Source organism: Pleurodeles waltl, chromosome 6 (assembly GCF_031143425.1).
Source record: "Pleurodeles waltl isolate 20211129_DDA chromosome 6, aPleWal1.hap1.20221129, whole genome shotgun sequence".
NCBI classification, from domain to species: Eukaryota; Metazoa; Chordata; class Amphibia; order Caudata; family Salamandridae; genus Pleurodeles; species Pleurodeles waltl.
In genome coordinates, this window is record NC_090445.1 from 1,707,075,491 (window position 1) to 1,707,099,939 (window position 24,449).

Genomic DNA, 24,449 nt, shown 5'->3' on the forward strand with positions numbered 1-24,449 from the left:
ACTTTTAGAGAGGTATTGTAATGGTGTTCCAAGGTGAGCTGTGGAGTGTGTAGTTTTAATGGAGTGTCATAACATTTTTTAGTACTAGGTATAAACTGAATATTATTCAAATCTGTATTTGAGAATCACTTTTTTTAATTTAACCGAAATGTACTTGCACATTTGGTAGCAGTCTTTATTATGATGTAATTTTATTTTTCACAGTTCTTTCAGGTACCTAGGTACCTCATAGTACTAACAAACATTGGCAAAGCCAATAGGTCTCGTTTGCGCAAGAGTTATTGGCTTTGCCAATGTGTTTTAGCCATATTATACATCAGAGTGGCTGCTGTTCATGGCTAAAAGTTAATGGCATAGTGGTGTGGAGTGGAGTAGAGCGGCATAGGAGCAGTGGCGTAGAGCCCTGTGTTGCAGTGTACAGTACAGTTTGTTAGAGTGCATTGGCGTAGAGTGCAGTGGTTAAGAGTGCAGTGGCATGGAGTGGCGAGGGACAGTGTAGAGTGGTGCAGTGGCATAGATTGCAGAGTAGACTTGCGTTGCAGAGAGTGCAGTGGCGTAGTGTAGAGTGGTGCAGTGCAGAGTAGAGTATAGTGCTGTAGAGTGCAGTCGCATAGACTGGAGTGGTGCAGAGTAGAGTGGCATAGAGTGCAGTGGCATAGAATGCAGTAGTACATAGTAGATTGGTGTATAGTACAGTGGTGGAGAGTGCAACACTGCAGAGTAGAGTGTCAGTGCAGTGATGTAGAGTGGAGTAGAGTGGCACAGAGAGCAGTGGCGTAGAGTACAGTGGTACAGTGTAAAGGGCAGTGGCATACAGTTCAGTTGTTTAGAGTGCATTGGCGCAGAGTGCAGTGGCATAGAGTGGCATGGGGTAGAGTTACATAGAGTGCAGTGGAGTAGAGTGGCATACAATAGAGTAGCAGAGAGTGAGTAATGCAGAGTGGTGCAGTGTCATAGAGTGAAGAGTAGACTAGTGGCATAGAGTGCAGTGGTGTAGAGTGGTGCAGAGTGGAGTATTGTAGAGTGGTGTAGAGTAGAGTATAGTGCCTAGAGTGCAGTGGCATAGAGTAGAGTGGTGTAGAGTGTCAGTGCAGTGGTGTAGAGTGGTACAGAGAACAGTGGCATAGAGTACAGTGGTTTAGAGTAAAGGGCAGTGGCACACAATGCAGTTGTTTAGAGTGTACTGGTGTAGAGTGCAGTTGCATAGAGTGGCATTGGGCAGAGTAGAATGACATAGAGTGCAGTAGAATAGAGTGTACTGGTGCAGAATGCAGTGGAATAGAGTATATTGGTGCAGAATGCACTAGTACAGAGCAGAATGGTATAGAGTATAGTGGCGGCCAGTGCAGTGTTGCAGAGTAGAGTGTCAACTTGCTGTGATGTAGAGTGCATTGAACTAGAGTGCAGTGGTCAGAGTGGTATAGAGTACAGTGGCGTAGAATAGATTATTTTAGAGTAGAGTGCAGTTGCATAGAGTGGAGAGGTGCAGGGTAGAGTGCAGTGGCATAGAATGCAGTGGCATAAAGTAGATTATTTCACAGTAGAGTGAGGTGGCTTAGAGTGGAGAAGTGCAGGTTAGAGTGGAGTTGCATAAAGTGGCATACAGTGTGATGGCATAGAGTAAAGTAGTGTAGAGTGCCGTGGCATAGAGTGCAGAGGTGCAGAGTAGATTAGAGTGATGTACAGTGTATTGATGTAGAGTGCAGGGGCATAGAGTTGAGTGTTACAGAGTAAAGTGCATTAGCATAGAGTGTATTAGCTTAGAGTGCAGTGGCATACAGTGCAGTGTTGCAGAGTGGCAGAGAGCGGTGTTGTACGGATTAGATTGGTGTTGCCTGGACTGGAGTGGTATGGCGTGCAGAGGAGCAGAGCGCAGTGGTGTAGAGAGGCGTAAAGTGCAGTGGCATAGAGTAGAATGGTACAGAGTAGAGTAGAGAGGCATAGTGTGAAGTAGCATAGAGTGCAGTGGCATAATGTGGAGTGGTTCTGAATGGAGAAGAGTGCAGTGGCATGGAGTGGAGTAAAGTAGAGTGATACAGAGTAGGGTGCAGTGGCGTGTAGTGGTGCAGAGCAGAGCAGAGTGCAGTATGGATGGTGTGGTAACACCACCATTACAGACAACACATTTTTGATTGAAATTACCATTACTTTTGCACAGACATACAGTTTTTCAAATCAAACTATACTGTGCACAGACGATGATGTGTGGAAACTGCATCACCTAATGCAATGATTTGTTTTCATCATGTAAAGGTATTTGTTTCCGGCACAGTTCTAACAAAAATGTGCTTCATTTGTACTCCTAATTCTGATATATTTTGAAGTTTATTTAAATGTTGTCATGTGATAGAAAAAACTCTTTCCTAACCCCAGTATCCAGCAAGATTGTTGCATACATCCTCTCACTTTGAAGTCAGAGAAAGGGAAGTAAACACTAAGGGCCTCATTATGACCCTGGCGGTAGAGAACCGCCAGGGCCAACGGGGGCGGGAGCACCGCCGACAGGCCGGCGGTGCTCCCTTGGGCATTCTGACCGCTGCGCTTTGGCCGCGGTCAGAACGGGAAAACCGGCGGTCTCCCGCCGGTTTTCCACTGCCCCTAAGAATCCTCCAAGGCGGCGCAGCTCGCTGCGCCGCCGAGGGGATTCTGACAATCCTTACCGCCATCCTGTTCCTGGCGGCTCGCCCGCCAGGAACAGGATGGCGGTAAGGATTGTCGTGGGGCCCCTGGGGGCCCCTGCAGTGCCCATGCCAATGGCATGGGCACTGCAGGGGCCCCCGTAAGAGGGCCCCGCTAGTATTTCACTGTCTGCGTAGCAGACAGTGAAATACGCGACGGGTGCAGTAGCACCCGTCGCACCTTCCCACTCCGCCGGCTCGATTACGAGCCGGCATCCTCCTGGGAAGGGAGTTTTTCCCTGGGCTGGCGGGCGGTCTTTTGGAGACCGCCCGCCAGCCCAGGGAAAAACTCATAATACCCTCCGCGGTCTTCTGACCGCGGAGCGGTATTATGGAGGGCGGCATCCTGGCGGGCGGCCTCCGCCGCCCGCCAGGGTCATAATGAGGCCCTAAGTTCCCACTGAAGACAGAGCCTGACATTTGACTTTGTTCTTTGAATGCACAGCAAATATGATGAGATAAGAACAAGATTTACAGTCCTGTTTACAGAAAGGGAGCACTCGGAAGGATACTGTAAATACGTTTTGGCAAGGGAAGGGACACATTCAAGCTGCATAACCTAAAACAAATAAAGCCAGCAAATTAAAAGCAACAAATTGTGAGTTACAAACCACAAGGCCAATGGCAAGCAACGGGCAGAATACATTCACAAGGAAGCACTATGAATTTACTTAAAGTGACAGCCGTGGGATACTTTGTGGGGAAAGTCCAGTATTTTAGTTCATATCTTGCAGAAGTTTGGCCACATCAATCACCCAGTTAGTAAGACGAGAAGACCTGGAGTGGTTTCCATGTTGCAGGAAAGGCCTGTACACCCATTCTATCAGTTTGCCACCATTTCCTATGGTATAGAGCTTCTGGCACACCTTTTGTAGGGTTAGTGCTAGGTGGCAGATATGAAATAGGGCATTTAATGATTATTTAAGGTGGTTGTAAGTAAGGAGTTGACCGGGGTGAAGATGGTAGTCTGCCACAAGGGTTTGGAAATTTAGTAGCTCACTGTTCAGAAACAAATTCCCCAATTTTAAGATACCTGCAGCATGCCACTGATGGAGTTGCTCTGAGCACAGCCGTCCTGTGTGAGTGGGAAGCCTTAGCAAAGGTAGTGCAGGAGCACAGGGTTTCTTCAAGTCAGTGAGTTTACAGGTTCTAGCAAGGCAAGAGAAAGCTGTGCATGATAACCCCTGATGGTGATCCGTAGAATGGTCAGTAGGAAACAAGGAGCAGTGCTTTAAGCCTTCCTTTAAAGTCTTTACTGGTAAACCCCATCTCATGCAGGGAGGTTGGCAGAAAGCCAGCGAGCAATCCATTGGACCTGTACAGCTGAATAGTAGCATTCTAAGTCCAGAAGACCTAATCCACCTGCAGTCACGGGTAGCTTTAGAGTGGAAAGAGCTACCCGACGGTGCTGCAGTGACCAAATCAGATGTGTGGTGTGTCTGAAGAAGGAATGAAGGACGAGCAGGGGAAGGTTTGCAAAATAATACTATCATTGGGGTAGCACAGCATCTTCACTAGTTTCACATGGCCTCTACAGAAAGCAGAAGAGAAGACCAGAAGGCAAACTGGGCTTAGAGGGACCATTCGCTCTGCCGAGATTTTCATCCTGGAAATCAGTGTAAGAATGGTAGATATTAATCATTGGGTATCGAAAGGTAACTGGTTCCCAGTTCAATCTGAGATCTAATTGTATATAAAGGCAAAAACAGTGCCATATGTTAAAGAAACACTAATGAAATTTTAAAATGTGTAAATTTTGTTTGTGCAATTTACATCCTGTAAGGAAATGGCTCCCTGTTGCAGTTACCCCCCACTTTTTGCCTGATACTGATGCTGACTTGACTGAGAAGTGTGCTGGGACCCTGCTAACCAGGCCCCAGCACCAGTGTTCTTTCACCTAAAATGTACCATTGTTTCCACAATTGGCACACCCCTGGCACAGAGGTAAGTCCCTTGTAACTGGTACCCCTGGTACCAAGGGCCCTGATGCCAGGGAAGGTCTCTAAGGGCTGCAGCATGTCTTATGCCACCCTAGGGACCCCTCACTCAGCACAGACACACTGCTTCAAAGCTTGTGTGTGCTGGTGGGGAGAAAAAGACTAAGTCGACATGGCACTCCCCTCAGAGTGCCATGCTAACCTCACACTGCCTGTGGCATAGGTAAGTCACCCCTCTAGCAGGCCTTACAGCCCTAAGGCAGGGTGCACTACACCAAAGGTGAGGGCATAGGGGCATGAGCACTATGCCCCTACAGTGTCTAAACAAAACCTTAGACATTGTAAGTGCAGGGTAGCCATAAGAGTATATGGTCTGGGAGTCTGTCAAAAACGAACTCCACAGCTCCATAATGGCTACACTGAATACTGGGAAGTTTGGTATCAAACTTCTCAGAATAATAAACCCACACTGATGCCAGTGTTGGATTTATTAAAAAATGCACACAGAGGGCATCTTAGAGATGCCACCTGTATTTTACCCAATTATTCAGTGCACGACTGACTGGTCTGTGCCAGCCTGCTGCTGAGAGACGCGTTTATGACCTCATGTGGTGAGGGCCTTTGTGCTCTCTGAGGACAGAAACAAAAGCCTTCTCTGGGTGGAGGTGCTTCACACCTCCCCCCCTACAGGAACTGTAACACCTAGCAGTGAGCCTCAAAGGCTCAGGCTTCGTGTTACAATGCCCCAGGGCACTCCAGCTAGTGGAGATGCCCACCCCCTGGACACAGCCCCCACGTTTGGCAGCAAGTCCAAGGGAGATAATGAGAAAAATAAGGAGGAGTCCCCCACCAGTCACGACAGTCCCTAAGGTGTCCTGAGCTGAGGTGACCCCTGCCTTTAGAAATCCTCCATCTTGATTTTGGAGGATTACCCCAATAGGAATAGGGATGTGCCCCCCTCCCCTCAGGGAGGAGGCACAAGGAGGGTGTAGGCACCCTCAAGGACAGTAGCCATTGGCTACTGCTCTCCCAGACCTAAACACACCCCTAAATTGGGTATTTAGGGGCTCCCAGAACATAGCAAGATGGATTCCTGCAACCTAAGACGAAGAAGGACTGCTGACCTGAAAGCCCTGCAGAGAAGACGGAGACACCAACTGCTTTGGCCCCAGCTCTACCGGCCTGTCTCCCCACATCAAGAAAAACTGCAACAGTGACGCGTTCCACAGGGTCCAGCGACCTCTGAAGCCTCAGAGGACTACCCTGCATCTAGAAGGACCAAGAACTTCTGAGGACAGCGGCTCTGCTCCAAAGAAGAAACATCTTTGCAACAAAGAAGCAACTTTTAAAGAACACATGTTTCCCGCTGGAAGCATGAGACTTTGCACTCTGCACCTGACGCCCCCGGCTCGACTTGTGGAGAAACAACACTACAGGGAGGACTCCCCGGCGACTGCGAGCCCGTGAGTAGCCAGAGTTGACCCTCCTGAGCCCCCAAAGCGATGCCTGCAGAGGCAATCCAGATGCTCCCCCTTACCGCGACTGTCTGCTTCAAAGAACCCGACGCCTGGTAAAGACACTGCACCCGCAGCCCCCGGGACCTGAAGGATCCGACCTCCAGTGCAGAAGCGACCCCCAGGTGGCCCTCTCCCTTGCCCAGGTGGTGGCTTCCCCGAGGAGCCCCCCCCCCCCCTTGCCTGCCTGCTTCGCTGAAGGTACTTACCTGCTGGCAGACTAGAACCGGGGCACCCCCTTCTCCATTGAAGCCTATGCGATTTGGGCACCACTTTGACCTCTACACCTGAGCGGCCCTGAGCTGCTAGTGTGGTAACTTTGGGGTTGCTCTGAACCCCCAATGGTGGGCTACCTTGGACCCAACTTTGAACCCTGTAGGTGGTTTACTTACCTGCAAAACTAACAAACACTTACCTCCCCCGGGAACTGTTGGAAATTGCACAGTGTCCAGTTTTAAAATAGCTTATTGCCATTTGTATGAAAACTGTATATGCTATTTTTCTAATTCTTCTAATTCAAAGTTCCTAAAGTTCCTAAGTGAAATACCTTTCATTTAAAGTATTGTTTGTAAATCTTGAACCTGTGGTTCTTAAAATAAACTAAGAAAATATATTTTTCTATATAAAAACCTATTGGCCTGGAATTGTCTTTGAGTGTGTGTTCTTCATTTATTGCCTGTATGTGTATAACAAATGCTTAACACTACCCTCTGATAAGCCTACTGCTCGACCACACTACCACAAAATAGAGCATTAGAATTATCTCTTTTTGCCACTATCTTACCTCTAAGGGGAACCCTTGGACTCTGTGCATGCTATTTCTTACAACATTGAAATAGTACATACAGAGCCAACTTCCTACACATTCCAAATATTTTGAAGAGTCTGTGTATACTTGAGACTTAGGGATAACCCAGATCTCTAGTTTGGCTTTTGCTCAATTTCAAAACCATTTAAAGACATGGACAAAGGGGCTATTGCCTTGCACAACCTTGCAAGGGGTCTGGCCCCTGCTCACCCTTCACAAGCACGAACAGCAGACCATTGCACCAGAAGAGTTTGCCAAGGTGGATGGGTGTTGCTTGTTCAACCACTTGACAGTGCCTCTTCTGTTTCTCTCCTGTCTGAAGAGAAAACTCCCCAGGTACCCAATACCTTCGGATAGTCTTGGTGGAACCATCTTGTCTGATTTTAGGAATTGTCCCACATTGTTCTTCTCTTCCTTATTAATCCGGTTCTTAGCAACAACCCTTTGACTCAGTTTCTGTGGATCTCCCATTTGATCTCAATTTTATCCTACTCTTTTATTCTCTTTGATTGGTAGTCCGGGCTCCCAGTTCTGAGATAAATGTAGAGTCCCAGACGTACACTGTAGTGCAGTGAGACTACAGACAAGTTATGGGTGCCTCACATCCTGACATTAGGTAAGAGACTGTCGTCCACACCATCTGCCTCTTTAAAACAAATTTAGGTTGAAAGTCCATGGGCGGTTGGGGTAAGCCAGATGTTTTTGTTCAATTTGTTTAAACTAGCATAAGGTTAATTACCTTAATATTTCCCATACTGTTTGCGAGGGGTTTTAAAATGTTCAGAAACATAATCAAAATGTTGCTGTTACTTTCTCTCCAAGAAAGATCGGGTAGATTTGGGTAGGGGTGATGGGCTTGCCGCAGTACTGAAGGGCATTAATTCACTACTGAACAAGGACGTAATGTGACACCTGTATGTAGCATACCAGGAGGCAATCACAAAAAGACCACAGTGAATAAATAGTGCTATGTTGAAAAAGAGGAAATAAATGCACTGACAACATAGTGAGGCATGGCCTCTCTTGCGTGTGTCTGTAAAACTGACGTTTATTCTTGAATTTTTGTCCTGAAGTTTGACCCTTTGTCCTGAATTTTTTACAGTCCTGTCCAGAATTTGCCTCAATGCCAGGTGGTCACCCTAGTCAGGAGGGGGACCCCAGGTGTCCGGCTCCAGCGACCCTGGCCAGGCGGTGTCTGAGGCATAATCTGCGCCCTGCTGACAGCCCTAAACCCGCCTGATCCTCTCAGCAGGGATCAGTCAGGCCGCGTCCCGGGGGCACTGACAGCTGCCGCCCCTGAGCACCCGCAGCACCCATGGACAGCGCCAGTGACCCCGAGGACCCCAGCGAGGCGCTGCACCCAGACCCGCCCGAAGGCGAGGGCAGCGACCCTGGCGCCGAGGACCACCAGGCAGCCGGAGGGGAGGGCGAGGATGAGGACGAGGACGCCTTCATCAGGCTGTCCAGGCGCACCCAGAGCCCGGAGGCCGCCCCATGGGAGCAGCGCAGCGCCAAGATGAAGGTCGTCTACCTGGCGGACCGTGCCTTCCTCGGCTTCTTGGCGCTATTCGTCTGCATCCTGGCGCTGGAGCTCCTGTACAAGGTGGCCTACCTGGTGCCCTGGCGCGTCATCTACAGGGCCCTGGCGAGCTGGATGGTGGCCCAGGAGGAGGGCGAGGAGCTGCTGGAGCTGTGAGCAGACAGGCAAGTGGAGAGGAAGGAGCGGGGCAGGGGGACCGACCAGGAGAGGGGAGGCAGGGGTCTAAAGCTGAAGGGAAAGACACGAGAAAGAAAGCACAATACAGACAGGGAGAGGAGGCAGCTGTTCAAAGCAGGAAAGGGGAAACGAGGCAAGTAGAGAAACACCGACGAGGAGAGGGGGTAAGAGAGAGAGGGGAACACAGATGTTCAAAGGAGAAGAGGGGAGGAGGCAGGCAAGGAGAGAGAAACAGACGAGGAGAGAGGGGAAAGAGACAGGGAGAGGGGAAGAGAGCGATGTAGAGGAGAAGAGAAACAGTCAAGAAAGAGAGGGCAATACTTACAGGGAGAGGGGACGCAGATGTTCAAAGGAGAAATGGGGGAGGAGACAGGCAAGGAGAGAGAAAGAAGATTGGAAAGAGAGGCAACTAAAGAGAAACAGAGGCGGAGGGGAAGAGAGCGATGTAGAGGAGAAGAGAAACAGTCAAGAAAGAGAGGGTAATACTTACAGGGAGAGGGGACGCAGATGTTCAAAGGAGAAGAGAGTAAGAGACAGGCAAGGAGAGAGAAACAGAGGAGGAGGGGAAGACAGCGGTTAACAGGAGAAGAGGGAAAGAGACAGATAAAGAGAAACAGAGAAGAAGAGGGAGAGAGACAGACAGGGAGAGAGGGGAAGATGAGTGTTCACAGGAGAAGATTGGAAAGAGAGGCAACTAAAGAGAAACAGAGGCGGAGGGGAAGGGAGAGACAGGGAGAGGAGGAAACAACGGTTCACAGGAGAAGAAGGGAGACAGGCAACTATAGGAAAGAGAAACAGACGAGGAGAGGATAAGAGACAGACAAGGTGAGAGTGAAGACAGCGCTTCAACGGAGAAGAGGGGCTCACGTGGGAAAGGGTAAGACAGACCAGAAAACGAGGTGAGGGGGAGACTACTGGCACAGTCTACAAGACAGAGATAGATAGATAGATAGATAGATAGATAGATAGATAGATAGATAGATAGATAGACTGACTATTGGCACAGTCTAATTAATAGATAGATTGATAGATTAGATAGATTGATAGATTAGATAGATAGATAGATAGATTCGTTAGATAGATTGATAGAAGACAGATAGACAGAAGACAGATAGATAGACAGATGACAGGTGTACATATAGATTGATAGATCGATAGACAGAGAGACTGACTACTGGCACAGTCTACTAGACAGATAGATAGATAGATAGATAGATAGATAGATAGATAGATAGATAGATAGATAGATAGATAGATAGATAGATAGATAGATAGATAGATAGATAGATCGATAGACTGACTACTGGCACAATCAGATAGATAGATAGATAGATAGATAGATAGATAGATAGATAGATAGATAGATAGATAGATAGATAGATAGATAGATAGATAGATAGATATATTGACTGACTACTGGCACAGTCTACTAGACAGGCAGATAGATAGAGAGACAGACAAGAGACAGATACACAGACAAGAGACAGACTGATAGACAAACTGACTACTGGCACAGACGCTCCCTCTTCCTTTCATTTTTTCAATAGTGTAGAGTAGTTTAGAGTTATACCCTTACAGGCCCTGGCACTAGCCTCTCCTGGTGAAGCATAGTTTCTGGAGAATGGGGGTGTCTCTGTGACTGTGGCCTCTTTGGCCCCAGCAACATATCACTGTTGGAAGTACAAGCTTCCACGAGCACAGCCCTTCTTGGCTTTAATTTCCAGATGCTTGTTGAGCACACATCTCACCATGAGTCTGCCACAGCAGCCAGGTGAGTTTTCACGTTCCCACCACTGATGAAAGTCTGACTCGGTTGGTGAGAAGATGCTTTAGAGTAACAGTAGGTAAAACTCATTCTAGAAGTTCTCCTTACAGTTCTGTGTGTCTTGTGCAGATCACCCACAGAACTGGGAGACCATTAATAAATATATATGTTAAGAACTTCTGAGATCCTGCATGGAAAACTACTGGAATTTATAAAAATATCTGACGCAGTGAGTTACAGTGTTTTTTCCACCAGAACACTACAGTTTACCATCACTTTCTGTGGCTGTGCATTTGTGCTCAAGGTTTGGAAGTTGTTTGACACTCTACAGCAGCTGTTCTGACTGCTCTTGGGCTGGACTTCCATATGAGACAGACTTACCTTCCTTTTTTAGGTCGAGTGCGCCAGCGCTTCCAACCTCTTTTTACCTATTTTCTGGGCTTTAATCACGCCCATCACTTTAGTTTGTTCACGGGCTTGCCTTTCGAAATTCCCTTCATTTTATTTGTGAAAGACATGCATACATCATGCCCTTTCCTGTGAGTAGCCCTCCTTGAGAGTACTGGACAACTACTGTTAAATGTTTTACGGACAGTTTGTGCATTACTATTTTACTTTTAGCTTGGCCTTCTATCGATCAGCAGTATTGGAGCGATTTGCATAACTAACAGTTACTTGTTATTGTTACTTTTTCAGTCACGCTCATGGTGCTCACAATGTTTTACACAGCGGGAACTCGATCAGCAGTATTGGAGTGCTTTATGCAAATTGCTGTATAAAAATTGAAAGGGTCATGAGTGCAAAAGAAACAATAACAAGTAACTCGTAATTATGCAAATCGCTTCAGTACTGCCGATCAAGTTCACGTAAGGTGGATAGAGGTGAAGAAGGCCAAATTTGCAGCAGTATTGTTCATCTGGAAATGTTACATTGTATTTTTAAGGCAAGGAGTATTTCCTCTGTCCCACAATGCCCTGCAATGCGAGCTGGCCTCTCAGTAGTTTATTATGACTGGATAGGAGAAACCTGAATCCTCTTGAATATAAAAACTCATTGTCACTGCTGTCTAGGCAGGAGGGCAAATACATGACAGAGAACCAGGATTAGGAATAATTATATTTTCCTTTTCCATCATGTCTTGAAGGATAGTGATAAATATTTAATAGAGATGTAAGTTGTTCCAGTAGAACAGTGTCTGAGGACAATGATGAAATCATTTGAAAAAAGGAAACCGGATATATGAGTCAACGATGTGACAAAGAAACCTAACCCAGGGGTGTCCATCTTGGAGTCCAAATCTAGGCAGCAGTGTCTATGGATGTAGCAAGATCTCCAGGTGGCTGCCTCACATATATTGGAAGTCAGGGCATTTCTCGGCTTTCCATGGTGACACTTGTCCCCATACTGGTAGAACTCTATCTGTCAGAAGGGGTTTGTTAGGTTTCTCATGGCAGATTACACACAAAACAATTCATCTTGTTATGTTCTACTTGGTAGTGGCTAGGACCGTTGTGATAGATCTGTATTTGGCTAAAAGTTGTTTTACTTGGGTTTTAGGTTGAGCATAGCACTGCTCTTCTCGACATGAAGTGAAATCTATTTTGTGGGCTTTCACCACACCCATCTCACTTCCATCACTTTAATTCGTAAATCCCTTGATGTTGTTAGTAAATGCTTTACCTTTGTCCCGCCTGGAGGCTGTTTTGTTACTGCCTTTGAGACTGACACTGTTATATGGATTATTGCACGATCTGCCATGTACCTTAGTGTGGCTCACTAATTTTTCTTTTGCCTCGCCGCTTCATGCTCATGGCGGTATGTTGATTCTTCCTCGTTTTTCGGGCATCTTGCTGTTTCTTTGAAATGTCTACGGGGTCTTTTTCATTTATTTATATTTTTGTAGTTTTATGTAGCACGAACTCGACACAAAGGTACTGGAGTGCTTAACTTATTGTTTTTTGCAGTTTTATATAGCACAAAGTAGATACAAAAGTATTATAGTGCTTTACATGAGCACCAGTTACATTACACGAGAACACGTTCATTTTTGGAAGCAAGGAGAGATTAAGTAATTTGCCATAATCACAGGATGTTAAGCCGGTGCCGAGACTCGAACCGTGTCAGTGTAGTAAATGATAGGGGATATACGAAAGCTGATAGTCCGGCGTTCTGGGGAGATAAATTAGGAATGGGGACACACAGTTACCTGCATGCATTATATGGAGGAAGAACACCTCCAAAAATGTACTTGGCAACACAAAGGGTGATTGATATCTGGAGGAAACTGACGAAGGAGATGAGATGGAATGGGATGGGATCCTAACCCCCAAAACCCCATTATGGGAAGGTACAAGGTTAAAAGAGGTCTCGTCACTGCAGGGATTCAAAGGATGGAACAACATTGGTATATCCAAGCTAGCGGAAGTATGGGGTGCAAATGGAATAGTCCCATTCTCATACCTACTGACAGAATATAAGATGACCGGGTCTAAGTGGCTCAAATACAGGCAACTATCCCATGCCCTGAAAACTAGCACCCCTCCAGATTAAGAGACGCAAGAAAATTCCCCATTAGAAAACAGGTTGGTGAGTGGAAACGTTGACAAGAAACTGGTATCAATGACATATGGTACTTTAATAAGGAACACACAAGCTACACTGGCAAAACTGCTGGATAGATGGGAAATAGACGCAGGGAACCTAGAAGAGGATGATTGGGCGGAGGCGGTGGAATTCCCAAAAAAGGTGGCAATAAAAGCTATCTTTCAGCTTATCCAGCTTAAAATACTACACAGGGTGTACTACACTCAGACTTCTTTATATAAGATAGGATGGATAGGCAGCGCGAGATGCTAGAGAAACTGCGGGATGGAAGGCTCCTTTCAGCATATTATATGGAGCTGCCCATGCCTTCAGCGGTACTGGGGCAAGGGGTAAAGTACACTTGCGACAGCAATTGGCAGGACCCTTAGACTGACACCAAGGATAGCATTACTGGGTATTGGGCAACCTCAGACTTAACATGTCATCAAAAACACTCCTCAACATAGGTTGTATGGTAGCCAAGAGAGCTATAGCCCAGAGATAGGGCTCGGCAATGCCCTCTACACATCAGAACTGGGAAATAGGAATGGAATATTGAGAATTATAGAAAAAGAAGTGTACAAGGGTAGAGAATGTATGAAGAAATATGGGGAGGATGGGAAACAGAATTATAAAAGGACACAAAAGTGGAGCACTGGTGTGCCTCTAATGGTAACCTGTACAGAACAAGATAGTAAAAGCTCGTCCAGAATGACAATAGAGGAATCATATATTTCTGGATTAAAGTCATTTGTGAGAGGGACCAGGGTGGAGTAGAAGGTGCGATGAACTGTTAAAGATGTCGATTATGTGCATGAATGCCCTAACTGTTAATAACTGGCAATAAACAAATGTTAATATATTTTTTTTAAAGACACCCCTCTGGCAGGCCTTACAGCCCTAAGACAGGCGCTCCATATTACATGTGAGGGCGTAGCTGCATGATGCCCCCGCTGTGTCCCTGCCACACCTGGGACATAGCGAGTTAACAGGACAGCCATTTTAATATATGTGCTGGACACTGGTCGATATGGGTTTCACAGCTATATGATGGCCACTCTGAATCCTGGGTTGTTTGGTATCAAACAACTCAGAAAGATAAATCCAAACTGGTACCAGTATTGGGTTTATCCCTAAATGTACCCAGGGGTCACCTTAGAGGTGCCCCCTGCAAAAGCTAACTATCCTGGCATGGTAGCTGACTGTTCTATCCACCCTGCCACCTCCAGACAGCCAATATACAAACCTTGGGGGGCAGCCCTGCCTCTCCGGTTTGTAAGACAATGCCCTTCTTGGGTGGAGGAGCTAACAACCCCTCCCTCAGAAATGTGGACTGTCCTGGTGGTGAGCTTTAAAGGGCTTACTGCCCTTGAAACTCGACCCCCAAGCCTGCTGCTAGCAGCAGCTGGCATCCCCTTTGCACACCCCCACTTTTGGTGGGAGCAAAGGCGGGAAACCTAACAAAGGATAGGAGGAGTGGCCTCACCTGCCATCCACCACCCCTAAGGTGTTGGCTGCGAGGGGGGCCCTCTATTTCATTTTCCTCCACCTTGGATGGAAGGAAAATAGCCAATTAGGTTAATGGCAGTGACCCTTCCCACAGGAAGTGGCCATTGTAGTGGGTGTAGCCACCCAAAGGGAAGTGTCCCATTAGACACTACCAGGTTCCCCCTAAAACACCCACTAAATTCAGTTTTTAGTGGGCATACCTGGACCAAAAGATTTGATTCGAAAGGACTAAGAAGACCAGCACCAAAGAAGATCCAACGCAAGAGAACTATGGACCTGCTGCATCAAGAAAAGGCGCCAAAGCCTGCCTGCTGCACCAAGGACCCAACAGTTGCCACTGACACTGGACTGGCCTCAAGAGACCCAGAAGACCTCCCAGGCTTCACAAATTGCCTAGATCTCCCTTTTGAGTGGAGGTACCACTCTTTGACCAACAAAGAACCAACAACCAGGTGAGGGTCACCTCACTGACCGGCCAATATCGCCCAAACCCGGAAGTCGCAGCCGGACCCGGCGACACATTGACCGCTAGGACAAACCCTGCAAGTGTGTCAAGTTTGGTCACACTGCACCCCCTGGTGGCCGAGCCCTACCAATACCCTGGGTACTGGTCATTGGACGCCAGACACCTAGAAAACCAGCTTCCCCAGAGCTGAAAAAGGACAAGGAGAAAGCCCCAGTCGAGGGACTTTAAGAACACCCTGGAACTCCCGCCAGAGTGCTCCCTTTGTCCTGTAAGCAGCCCTCAAAGAGACCTACCTCCAGCTCCAGGGGAATCCGTTGCGCACAGATCCTGGATCAACAACTCACTCTGCAACGAGGAACAACTGTGCCCCCAGGATCCCACACCCCTTGCAACCTCAACACCACAAGGGGAACCAAAGGCACCCCCTTTAAGTCTGCAAGAACCACCCTTTTCCAAGTGGTCCCCCTGAGTGGCCCTGTACCTCCTCCAAGAGACTTCTATCGCTTCTCTCGCTGGAACCCGGAGCTGCCCCAGCCTCTCCAGCTAGCACAGTATGCCCACTGATGACCTCGACCAACCTGCAAAAGCGAAACCTGGTAACACAACTGTACGGTTGTATATGCATTTTTAAAAGTGGCTGTCTATTGATTCCTATGGTGCGTAAATACGCACAGAAAGACTGCATTTATTAAAACTTCAAAAATTCATAACTCAAAAAGTAATAAACCACTTTTGATAATCTTGGTCTTAAAATGTATATACAAATCTGAAGTATTTCTATAAATTAGTCTCGAGTTATTCCTTTGAGTGTATGAGATACATGATTGATACTGTGAGTACAGCCAATATTTTGCACCGCTCCAAGATTAGCCTAACTGCTTGACCAAGCTACCTTAAAAATTAGAGCATTAGGTGATCTAGTTTTTGCCTTTGGAAACCAACATGTGGTTTCCTGGCCCCCCTAGTGTGCCTAGTTTTGTACACTACATAGAGGGCCAGCCTCTTAAACAGCAAATCACAGCTCTGCACGAGATCTGGAGGGGTTGTGAATCCTTTGTGCCTCTATGAATACAAATTTGTTTTCCCCTTAATTTCTCAAAAACTACTGAACGGATTTACACCAAAACAAAAAAGGATTTCCTTCTGGACCAGGACCTACCCTTCTGCCAAATTTGGTGTAATTCCGTCAAGTAGGTGATATCGCTGTTCAAAATCCATATGGGAAAATTAATGGGGAAAACATGTTTTGGGAGCCCCACTTTTTCTCTGCCCCCCCCGACGATCACCCCAAAACTTTCCAGACAGCGGATACCGTGACTGGCAATTTTTTTGTGAAAGTTTCATAAAGATTCGTCAAGTGGTGCCAAAGATATAGGCAAGTAAAAAAAAGTTTTTTATATAGAAACTGGGTCCTAACTATAACTACCTAGTGGCGACCGCCACTAGGTAATATATATATATATATATATATATATATACACACACACACACACACGCACATAGGTAGTTATAGTTAGAACCTAGTTTAAATATAAATAGTGTTTTTTTACTTGCCTATATTTTTGGCACCATTTGACGAATCTTCACAAAACTATAACAAGTAACTCTAAGGTAACTATAACTCGCGCCCTCGTTAAGCACTGCTAATGACCGTAAATATTACGCCCTCATGGCATCTTTGATAACATCATTGATAATATCAATGTAATATTTGCAGTAAAACTTTTGACAAAAAAAACTGGGCGTGGGGTGTGAGTTATAGTTACCTTAGGGTACGAGTTAGAGTTACTTGAGGTAACTCTAACTGGTGAATTTCAATGTTTTGTAGGTTTAAAATGTGAGCCTAACTATAACGTCCCTGTAACCTTTGTTTTTTTTTAAAGGAATTAATATATATATATATATATAAATATATAGTCATAACATAGTAGGTGGCCCTCACAGCTTTATCTGTGGCTCAATGCGTGGAGAGGGGAACACAGATGTTCAAAGGAGAAGAGGGGAGGAGGCAGGCAAGGAGAGAGAAACAGACGAGGAGAGAGGGGAAAGAGACAGGGAGAGGGGAAGAGAGCGATGTAGAGGAGAAGAGAAACAGTCAAGAAAGAGAGGGCAATACATACAGGGAGAGGGGAACACAGATGTTCAAAGGAGAAGAGAGTAAGAGACAGGCAAGGAGAGAGAAACAGAGGAGGAGGGGAAGACAGCGGTTAACAGGAGAAGAGGGAAAGAGACAGATAAAGAGAAACAGAGAAGAAGAGGGAGAGAGACAGACAGGGAGAAAGGGGAAGATGAGTGTTCACAGGAGAAGATTGGAAAGAGAGGCAACTAAAGAGAAACAGAGGCGGAGGGGAAGGGAGAGACAGGGAGAGGAGGAAACAGCGGTTCACAGGAGAAGAAGGGAGACAGGCAACTATAGGAAAGAGAAACAGACGAGGAGAGGATAAGAGACAGACAAGGTGAGAGTGAAGACAGCGCTTCAATGGAGAAGAGGGACACACGTGGGAGAGGGTAAGACAGACCAGTAAACGAGGTGAGGGGGAAGACTGCTGGCACAGTCTACAAGACAGACAGATAGATAGATAGATAGATAGATAGATAGATAGATAGATAGATAGATAGATAGATAGATAGATAGATAGATAGACTGACTTCTGGCACAGTCTACTAGACAGAGGTCGATAGATAGATAGATACATAGATAGATAGGTAGACTGACTGACTGACTACTGGCACAGTTAGATAGATAGATAGATAGATAGATAGATAGATAGATAGATAGATAGATAGATAGATAGATAGATAGATAGATAGATAGATAGATAGATAGACAGACTGACTGACTGACTGACTGACTGACTACTGGTACAGTCTAATAGATAGATAGATTCGTTAGATAGATTAGTAGAAGACAGTTAGATAGAAGACAGATAGATGACAGGTTTACATATAGATTGATAGATAGATAGATAGATAGACAGATAGACAGATAGATAGATAGATAGATAGATAGATAGATAGATAGATAGATAGATAGATAGATAGATAGATAGATAGATAGATAGATAGAATGACTACTGGCACAGTCTACTAGACAGGCAGACAGATAGCGAGACAGACAGGAGACAGATTGATAGATAGACAGACTGACTACTGGCACAGACGCTCCCTCTTCCTTTCATTTCTTCAATAGTGTAGAGTAGTTTAGAGTTATACTCTTACAGGCCCTGGCACTAACCTCTCCTGGTGAAGCATAGTTTCTGGAGAATGGGGGTGTCTCTGTGGCCTCTTTGGCCCCAGCACCATATCACTGTTGGAAGTACAAGCTTCCACGAGCACAGCCCTTCTTGGCTTTAATTTCCAGATGCTTGTTGAGCACACATCTCACCATGAGTCTGCCACAGCAGCCAGGTGAGTTTTCACGTTCCCACCACTGATGAAAGTCTGACTCGGTTGGTGAGAAGATGCTTTAGAGTTACAGTAAGTAAAACTCATTCTAGAAGTTCTCCTTACAGTTCTGTGTGTCTTGTGCACATCACCCACACAACCGGGAGACCATTAATAAATATATATGTTAAGAACTTCTGAGATCCTGCATGGAAAACTACTGGAATTTATAAAAATATCTGACACAGTGAGTTAGTGTTTTTTCCACCAGAACCCTACAGTTTACCATCACTTTCTGTGGCTGTGCATTTGTGCTCAAGGTTTGGAAGTTGTTTGACACTCTACAGCAGCTGTTCTGACTGCTCTTGGGCTGGACTTCCATATGAGACAGACTTACCTTCCTTTTTTAGGTCGAGTGCGCCAGCGCTTCCAACCTCTTTTTACCTATTTTCTGGGCTTTAACCACGCCCATCACTTTAATTTATTCATGGGCTTGCCTTTCGAAATTCCCTTCATTTTATTTGTGAAAGACATGCATACATCATGCCCTTTCCTGTGAGTAGCCCTCCTTGAGAGTACCGGCCAACTACTGTTAACATGTTTTACGGACAGTTTGTGCACTACTTTTTTTTTTACTTTTAGCTTGGCCTTCTATCGATAAGCAGTATTGGAGCGATTTGCATAACTAACAGTTACTTGTTATTGTTACTTTTTTCAGTCACGCTCATGGTGCTCACAATTTTTATACAGCGGGAACTCGATCAGCAGTATTGGAGTGCTTTATGCAAATTGCTGTATAAAAATTGAAAGGGTCATGAGTGCAAAAGAAACAATAACAAGTAACTCGTAATTATGCAAATCGCTTCAGTACTGCCGATCAAGTTCACGTAAGGTGGATAGAGGTGAAGAAGGCCAAATTTGCAGCAGTATTGTTAATCTGGAAATGTTACATTGTATTTTTAAGGCAAGGAGTATTTCCTCTGTCCCACAATGCCCTGCAATGCGAGCTGGCCTCTCAGTAGTTTATTATGACTGGATAGGAGAAACCTGAATCCTCTTGAATACAAAAACTCATTGTCACTGCTGTCTAGGCAGGAGGGCAAATACATGACAGAGAACCAGGATTAGGAATAATTATTTTTTCCTTTTCCATCATGTCTTTTATGGACAGTTTGTGCACTACTTTTTTACTTTTAGCTTGGCTTTCTGTCGATCAGCAGTATTTGAGCGATTTGCATAACAGTTACTTGTTATTGTTACTTTTTCATTCACGCTCATGGTGCTCACAATTTTTTACACAGCGGGACCTCGATCAGTAGTATTGGAGTGCTTTATGCAAATTGCTCCAATACTGCCGATCGAGTTCCTGCTGTATAAAAATTGGAAAGGCCATGAGCGCAAAAGAAACAATAACAAGTAACTCATAATTAGGCAAATCGCTTCAGTACTGCCGATCAAGTTCACGTAAGGTGGATGGAGGTGAAGAAGGCCAAATTTACAGCAGTATTGTTCATCTGGAAATGTTACATTGTATTTTTAAGGCAAGGAGTATTTCCTCTGTCCCACAATGCCCTGCACTGAGAGTTGGCCTCTCAGTAGTTTATTTTGACTGGATAGGAGAAACCTGAATCCTCTTGAATATAAAAACTCATTGGCACTGCTGTCTAGGCAGGAGGGCAAAGACATGACAGAGAACCAGGATTAGGAATAATTATATTTTCCTTTTCCATCATGTCTTGAATGATAGTGATAAATATTTAATATAGATGTAAGTTGTTCCAGTAGAACAGTGTCTGAGGACAATGATGAAATCATTTGAAAAAAGGAAACCAGATATATGAGTCAACGATGTAACAAAGAAACCTAACCCAGGGGTGTCCATCTTGGAGTCCAAATCTAGGCAGCAGTGTCTATAGATGTAGCAAGATCTCCAGGTGGCTGCCTCACATATATTGGAAGTCAGGGCCTTTCTCGGCTTTCCATGGTGACACTGTTCCCCATACTGGTAGAACTCTGTCTGTCAGAAGGGGTTTGTTAGGTTTCTCATGGCAGATTATACACAAAACAATTCATCTTGTTATGGTCTGCTTGGTAGTGGCTAGGACTGTGGTGATAGATCTGTACTTGGCTAAAAGTTGTTTTACTTGGGTTTTAGGTTGAGCATAGCAGTGCCGAAGCACTGCTCTTCTCAACATGAAGTGAAATCTATTTTGTGGGCTTTAACCACGCCCATCTCACTTCCATCACTTTAATTCGTAAATCCCTTGATGTTGTTGGCAAATGCTCTACCTTTGTCCCGCCTTGAGGCTGTTTTGTTACTGCCTTTGAGACTGACACTGTTATATGGATTATTGCACAATCTGGCATGTACCTTAGTGTGGCTCACTAATTTTTCTTTTGCCTCGCCGCTTCGTGCTCATGGCAGTATGTTGATTCTTCCTCTTCCTTGTTTTTGGGCATCTTGCTGTTTCTTTGCAATGTCTGTTTTATTTATTTATTGTTTTGACAGTTTTATATAGCACAAACTCGATACAAAAGTATTGGAGTGCTTTACATGAGCACCAGTTACATTACACAAGAACACATTCATTTTTGGAAGCAACGGGATATTAAGTAATTTGCCCAGAATCACAGGATGTTGAGCCGGTGTAGAGACTTGAATCTTGTTCCCCCGCTCTGGCCCTTGCACCACATCCTCTCCCCTAAGGTTCTTTGTCTGGTGAGTGTTGGGCAGTCTGGCAATGGCTTGTTTTTTTTTATATAGCTCTTGGTAATACAGGTTATGCCAATTCATAGCACTGCAAAACAGGTGCCATTCTTACCAAAATCACTCAAATTCATTTGCATCAACCTTGCAGAGATGAAAAAGTGAAAAGGTTATGCCAGGATTGTAATCTGTGACATTCTCATTCTGTCAAGACCTCTGCAGTGGGTGCCTTAAATAACGTACTTAAATAGAGCTTAACACTAAGCAATTGCACATGCTCCTGATAACCTCCGGAGGGTCACCAACCAAGCACATAGGTTAGTTCTAGGCATAAAGATGGCAAAAGATGTCTCCAAAATGGTGGAAAAGTACTCATGGCTTCAGACCCAAACACTTCACAGACTCAGGCTTGATAGCAAAACACATCTAGCCTTTGGATGTAAATTGGGCTTCTTCAAATAGAGTTCAGTTAGTAGAGGCAGTCATCTTCCTAACCATGCAGCGCAAAGAAGCTAACACAAGGGTGCCACAGTGAGAGGAGCAGCGTATCACAGGGCACAAAAGTGGAGCAAACTCCATCACTTCCTCCTCTCAAAATTCACTGGTGTCATGGCTTTGACAGTCCCCTCACATCTACTGCGACCTTGCAGATATCACTTCCGGAAGAGCTGTCTAAAACAGTGCTCGAACAGCACTGCTTCCTGTTTGAAGAGGCCCCACCTCGAATACCCCCCACAGTTGCTGAAACAGGCGCAGAGCGCTTACCCATCACCGTCTGTACTCCTGTGTATAATGATCCACGCATCGTCTGTCACAGTCCTATAATGTTTAACCTGCTCTCCTCTCTTCCAACCCCAGGCTTCATGTAACCACTCCACTAAGTTCCCATGCATCATTTGATGTAAACTCTATGCATTATTTCTGATTGACGTTATTACCAAGTACATGGAAAATCAATGTCAAGAAAATATCTTTCTGATCCTATCAAGTGGCCCTTTTCTCACTCCTGCTTCTACTGGTGTTCCTCTCAATGCTTCACCACACTCCCCGTGTCTATAGGAATACAGATGTGTTTGTTTATATGGGTACACACCCCAAGGAGTACATCTCAAAGTCAATCCTGGACAGTAACAGTAAAGGCTCCATGGGCAGGAGATGATTTAAACAGGAGAACTATTGTTTCACAAACTGTGGTCACCAGGAACGGCCACTGCTTGTTCTTATGTAACCCAAATGTTTTGTTGTGACTAAAGTCTTTTTTGTATAAGACAACAAAGAAAGTCTATAAATAGACACTATACTGGTAAAAATTTGTCGCTGGCACAACACTGATAGGTTATTATAATATGGCTTGCACAGGGCCACAGTGGAAAGAACCTAGACAATTGGAATAGTGTACATCAAGTGGGTTTTTTACATAATTGCATCACACATTTTGTTTACATTAGAAATATTTGAAATTTGAGGTCCCAGCATTTAAATTATGGTAGTCTGAATATGGGCTAAGGTAGCCCTCAGGCCTAATGTGTCTTCAGCAAAGATCTGTGGCAGCAAGGATTACATATTTGATTGCCAGAAGGGCTAGCTTGGACTTTCATAATCCAGGGTGATACCACCTAAGCCTTGAATGATGTATCACACCATCACTGCATGGAAGAGACCGGCCGTCACTGAACTAACACACTGAACCCACACCATCACTATCCCAGATAGTGAGAACTTTCAGAACCCAGAGGAAGGGGTACCACAGCTTCTGATGACACCATACAGAAGGCAAACAAACAGTGGGAAGATAATATATACGTTTTATCTTGCGTCTGTCTCTTGGTCCTTTTCTTGTCCTGGGGTCATATCTTGTCATGGTTTTGTGTGTGATGCTATGTGGTTCCTCAGGATTTTGTATGTCAGCTGGAAAGAGGAGAAGCTACTCAGGGAATGAGGTGATAAAATCACGCTGCTGGTGGGACAATGCCGCATACATGACTGATCACCTACCTTCTGCACTGCTTTACATGGTAATAAATGCTTCAACATGTATTTGCCTGCCTCACGTGCTTTGCATCGGTGTCTTCTCTTCAGATCACCTATTATCAGGACCACTGGAATTATACAGCAAATGGCTGGCAAAAGTATGTGACAGCGGTGCCTGAATTATGTGGCTTGAAAGTACAAATTATGCTGCTTAATGATGTACATTCAGTGGCAACATTATTTTGCTGTTTTGTCATTTAACACAGTCTGAGCAAAGATTTCTCCTTATTAGTACTGGTTTAACGCATGACTACAAAAGGTAGCAACTAAAAAGTGACCAGATGACCTCTGGAAAGGATCTGTCTCTCTGCAGAATACACCAGTCACAAAACTGCCTCATTCTAGTGGCCCTTCCTCTTACTAACATGCACCAAGAGGAGACACTGCATGCTTAATGTGGGCTACATGAATAATCATTATAATTTTATTATTATTGGTATTGCATTAGTTGTGTGATGGGGTTATGAAGAGGAATGCATTTTTACGACTGCGCTACGTATACATGATGCAGTCTAGGTTTCCAACACAGGAATTAATATTTTCTCTAAAGTAATACATGATTCCTATATATGACTTGTGAGGCGCTGTGAATTTGTGGCAGGCGCAACATCTATCTATGCTTCACAGACTTCGACACATCCGCTCTGAGTATCACCACAACATTGATCTGTTTCAGGGCAGAGGTTCACAGCATCTTCAATACACACAAATATTCCTGTCCCGTGGCCAGACTATTTCTGGACATATTATTTTGGGACATCTTCTTTGACTTTAGGAAAGGTCAGAGCTGAGTCACTGCCTGAGAGGGACATGACTATCTTAGCATAATCTCATTGTGTGTTCTACGACTACACACCAGCAGTACACTAATGCTGTGTGCTTTATATTTGTTGCATTTGGGGGATGCACAAGTTCCCCTTTAGAGGGTATATATGGTCTAACCAAGTCCTGTGGTGTAAGAAAGGTGCCTTATGGGGTCACCTAGTGGTTTGGGGAAATTATTGCCAATTTACCTTAAAACCTATATGGGGACTGCACCAATCGCACAGTTATATTTTGCCTGAGTAGTAGCTGAAATTTGCACTGCTCTCTGGCCCAGCTGTTTGAACAGAAAGTCCATTGATGGCTGGGCCAAATTAATTCTCACATGGTTTGTCCCAGCCTGTAATGGCACAGACAAGCTCAAAACTATGGAGCGAAATGTGCCTCACCATATTGTATTCAATATTTCAATTCACACAGAGCTGCTTGCCAGCTGGAAAAGGTCTGTGTGATTTACAATTTTCGGCTGTGCCGCACAACCAAACTGTGATAACAATGACGCGGACAGCGGCCACCCTTGGCTGGATC

General features: G+C 45.2%; 1 protein-coding gene across 2 annotated transcripts in view; it reads left to right on the forward strand.

Moving 5' to 3' along the window:
* SMIM40 (small integral membrane protein 40) overlaps positions 1–24,449 on the forward strand; it is a 53,269-nt gene that overhangs the window by 19,765 nt on the left and 9,055 nt on the right. The window contains exon 3 of one of the 2 annotated variants that reach the window (XR_011205104.1): positions 8,040–8,641. Coding sequence is in view for 1 of the 2 variants with exons in the window: in XM_069241862.1 (XP_069097963.1) it covers positions 8,253–8,633 (381 nt within the window). In the remaining variant the exon portion in view is untranslated. Of the gene's footprint in view, positions 1–8,039; positions 8,642–24,449 lie in introns of those variants that run through there. The other variant, XM_069241862.1, reaches the window with a different exon arrangement.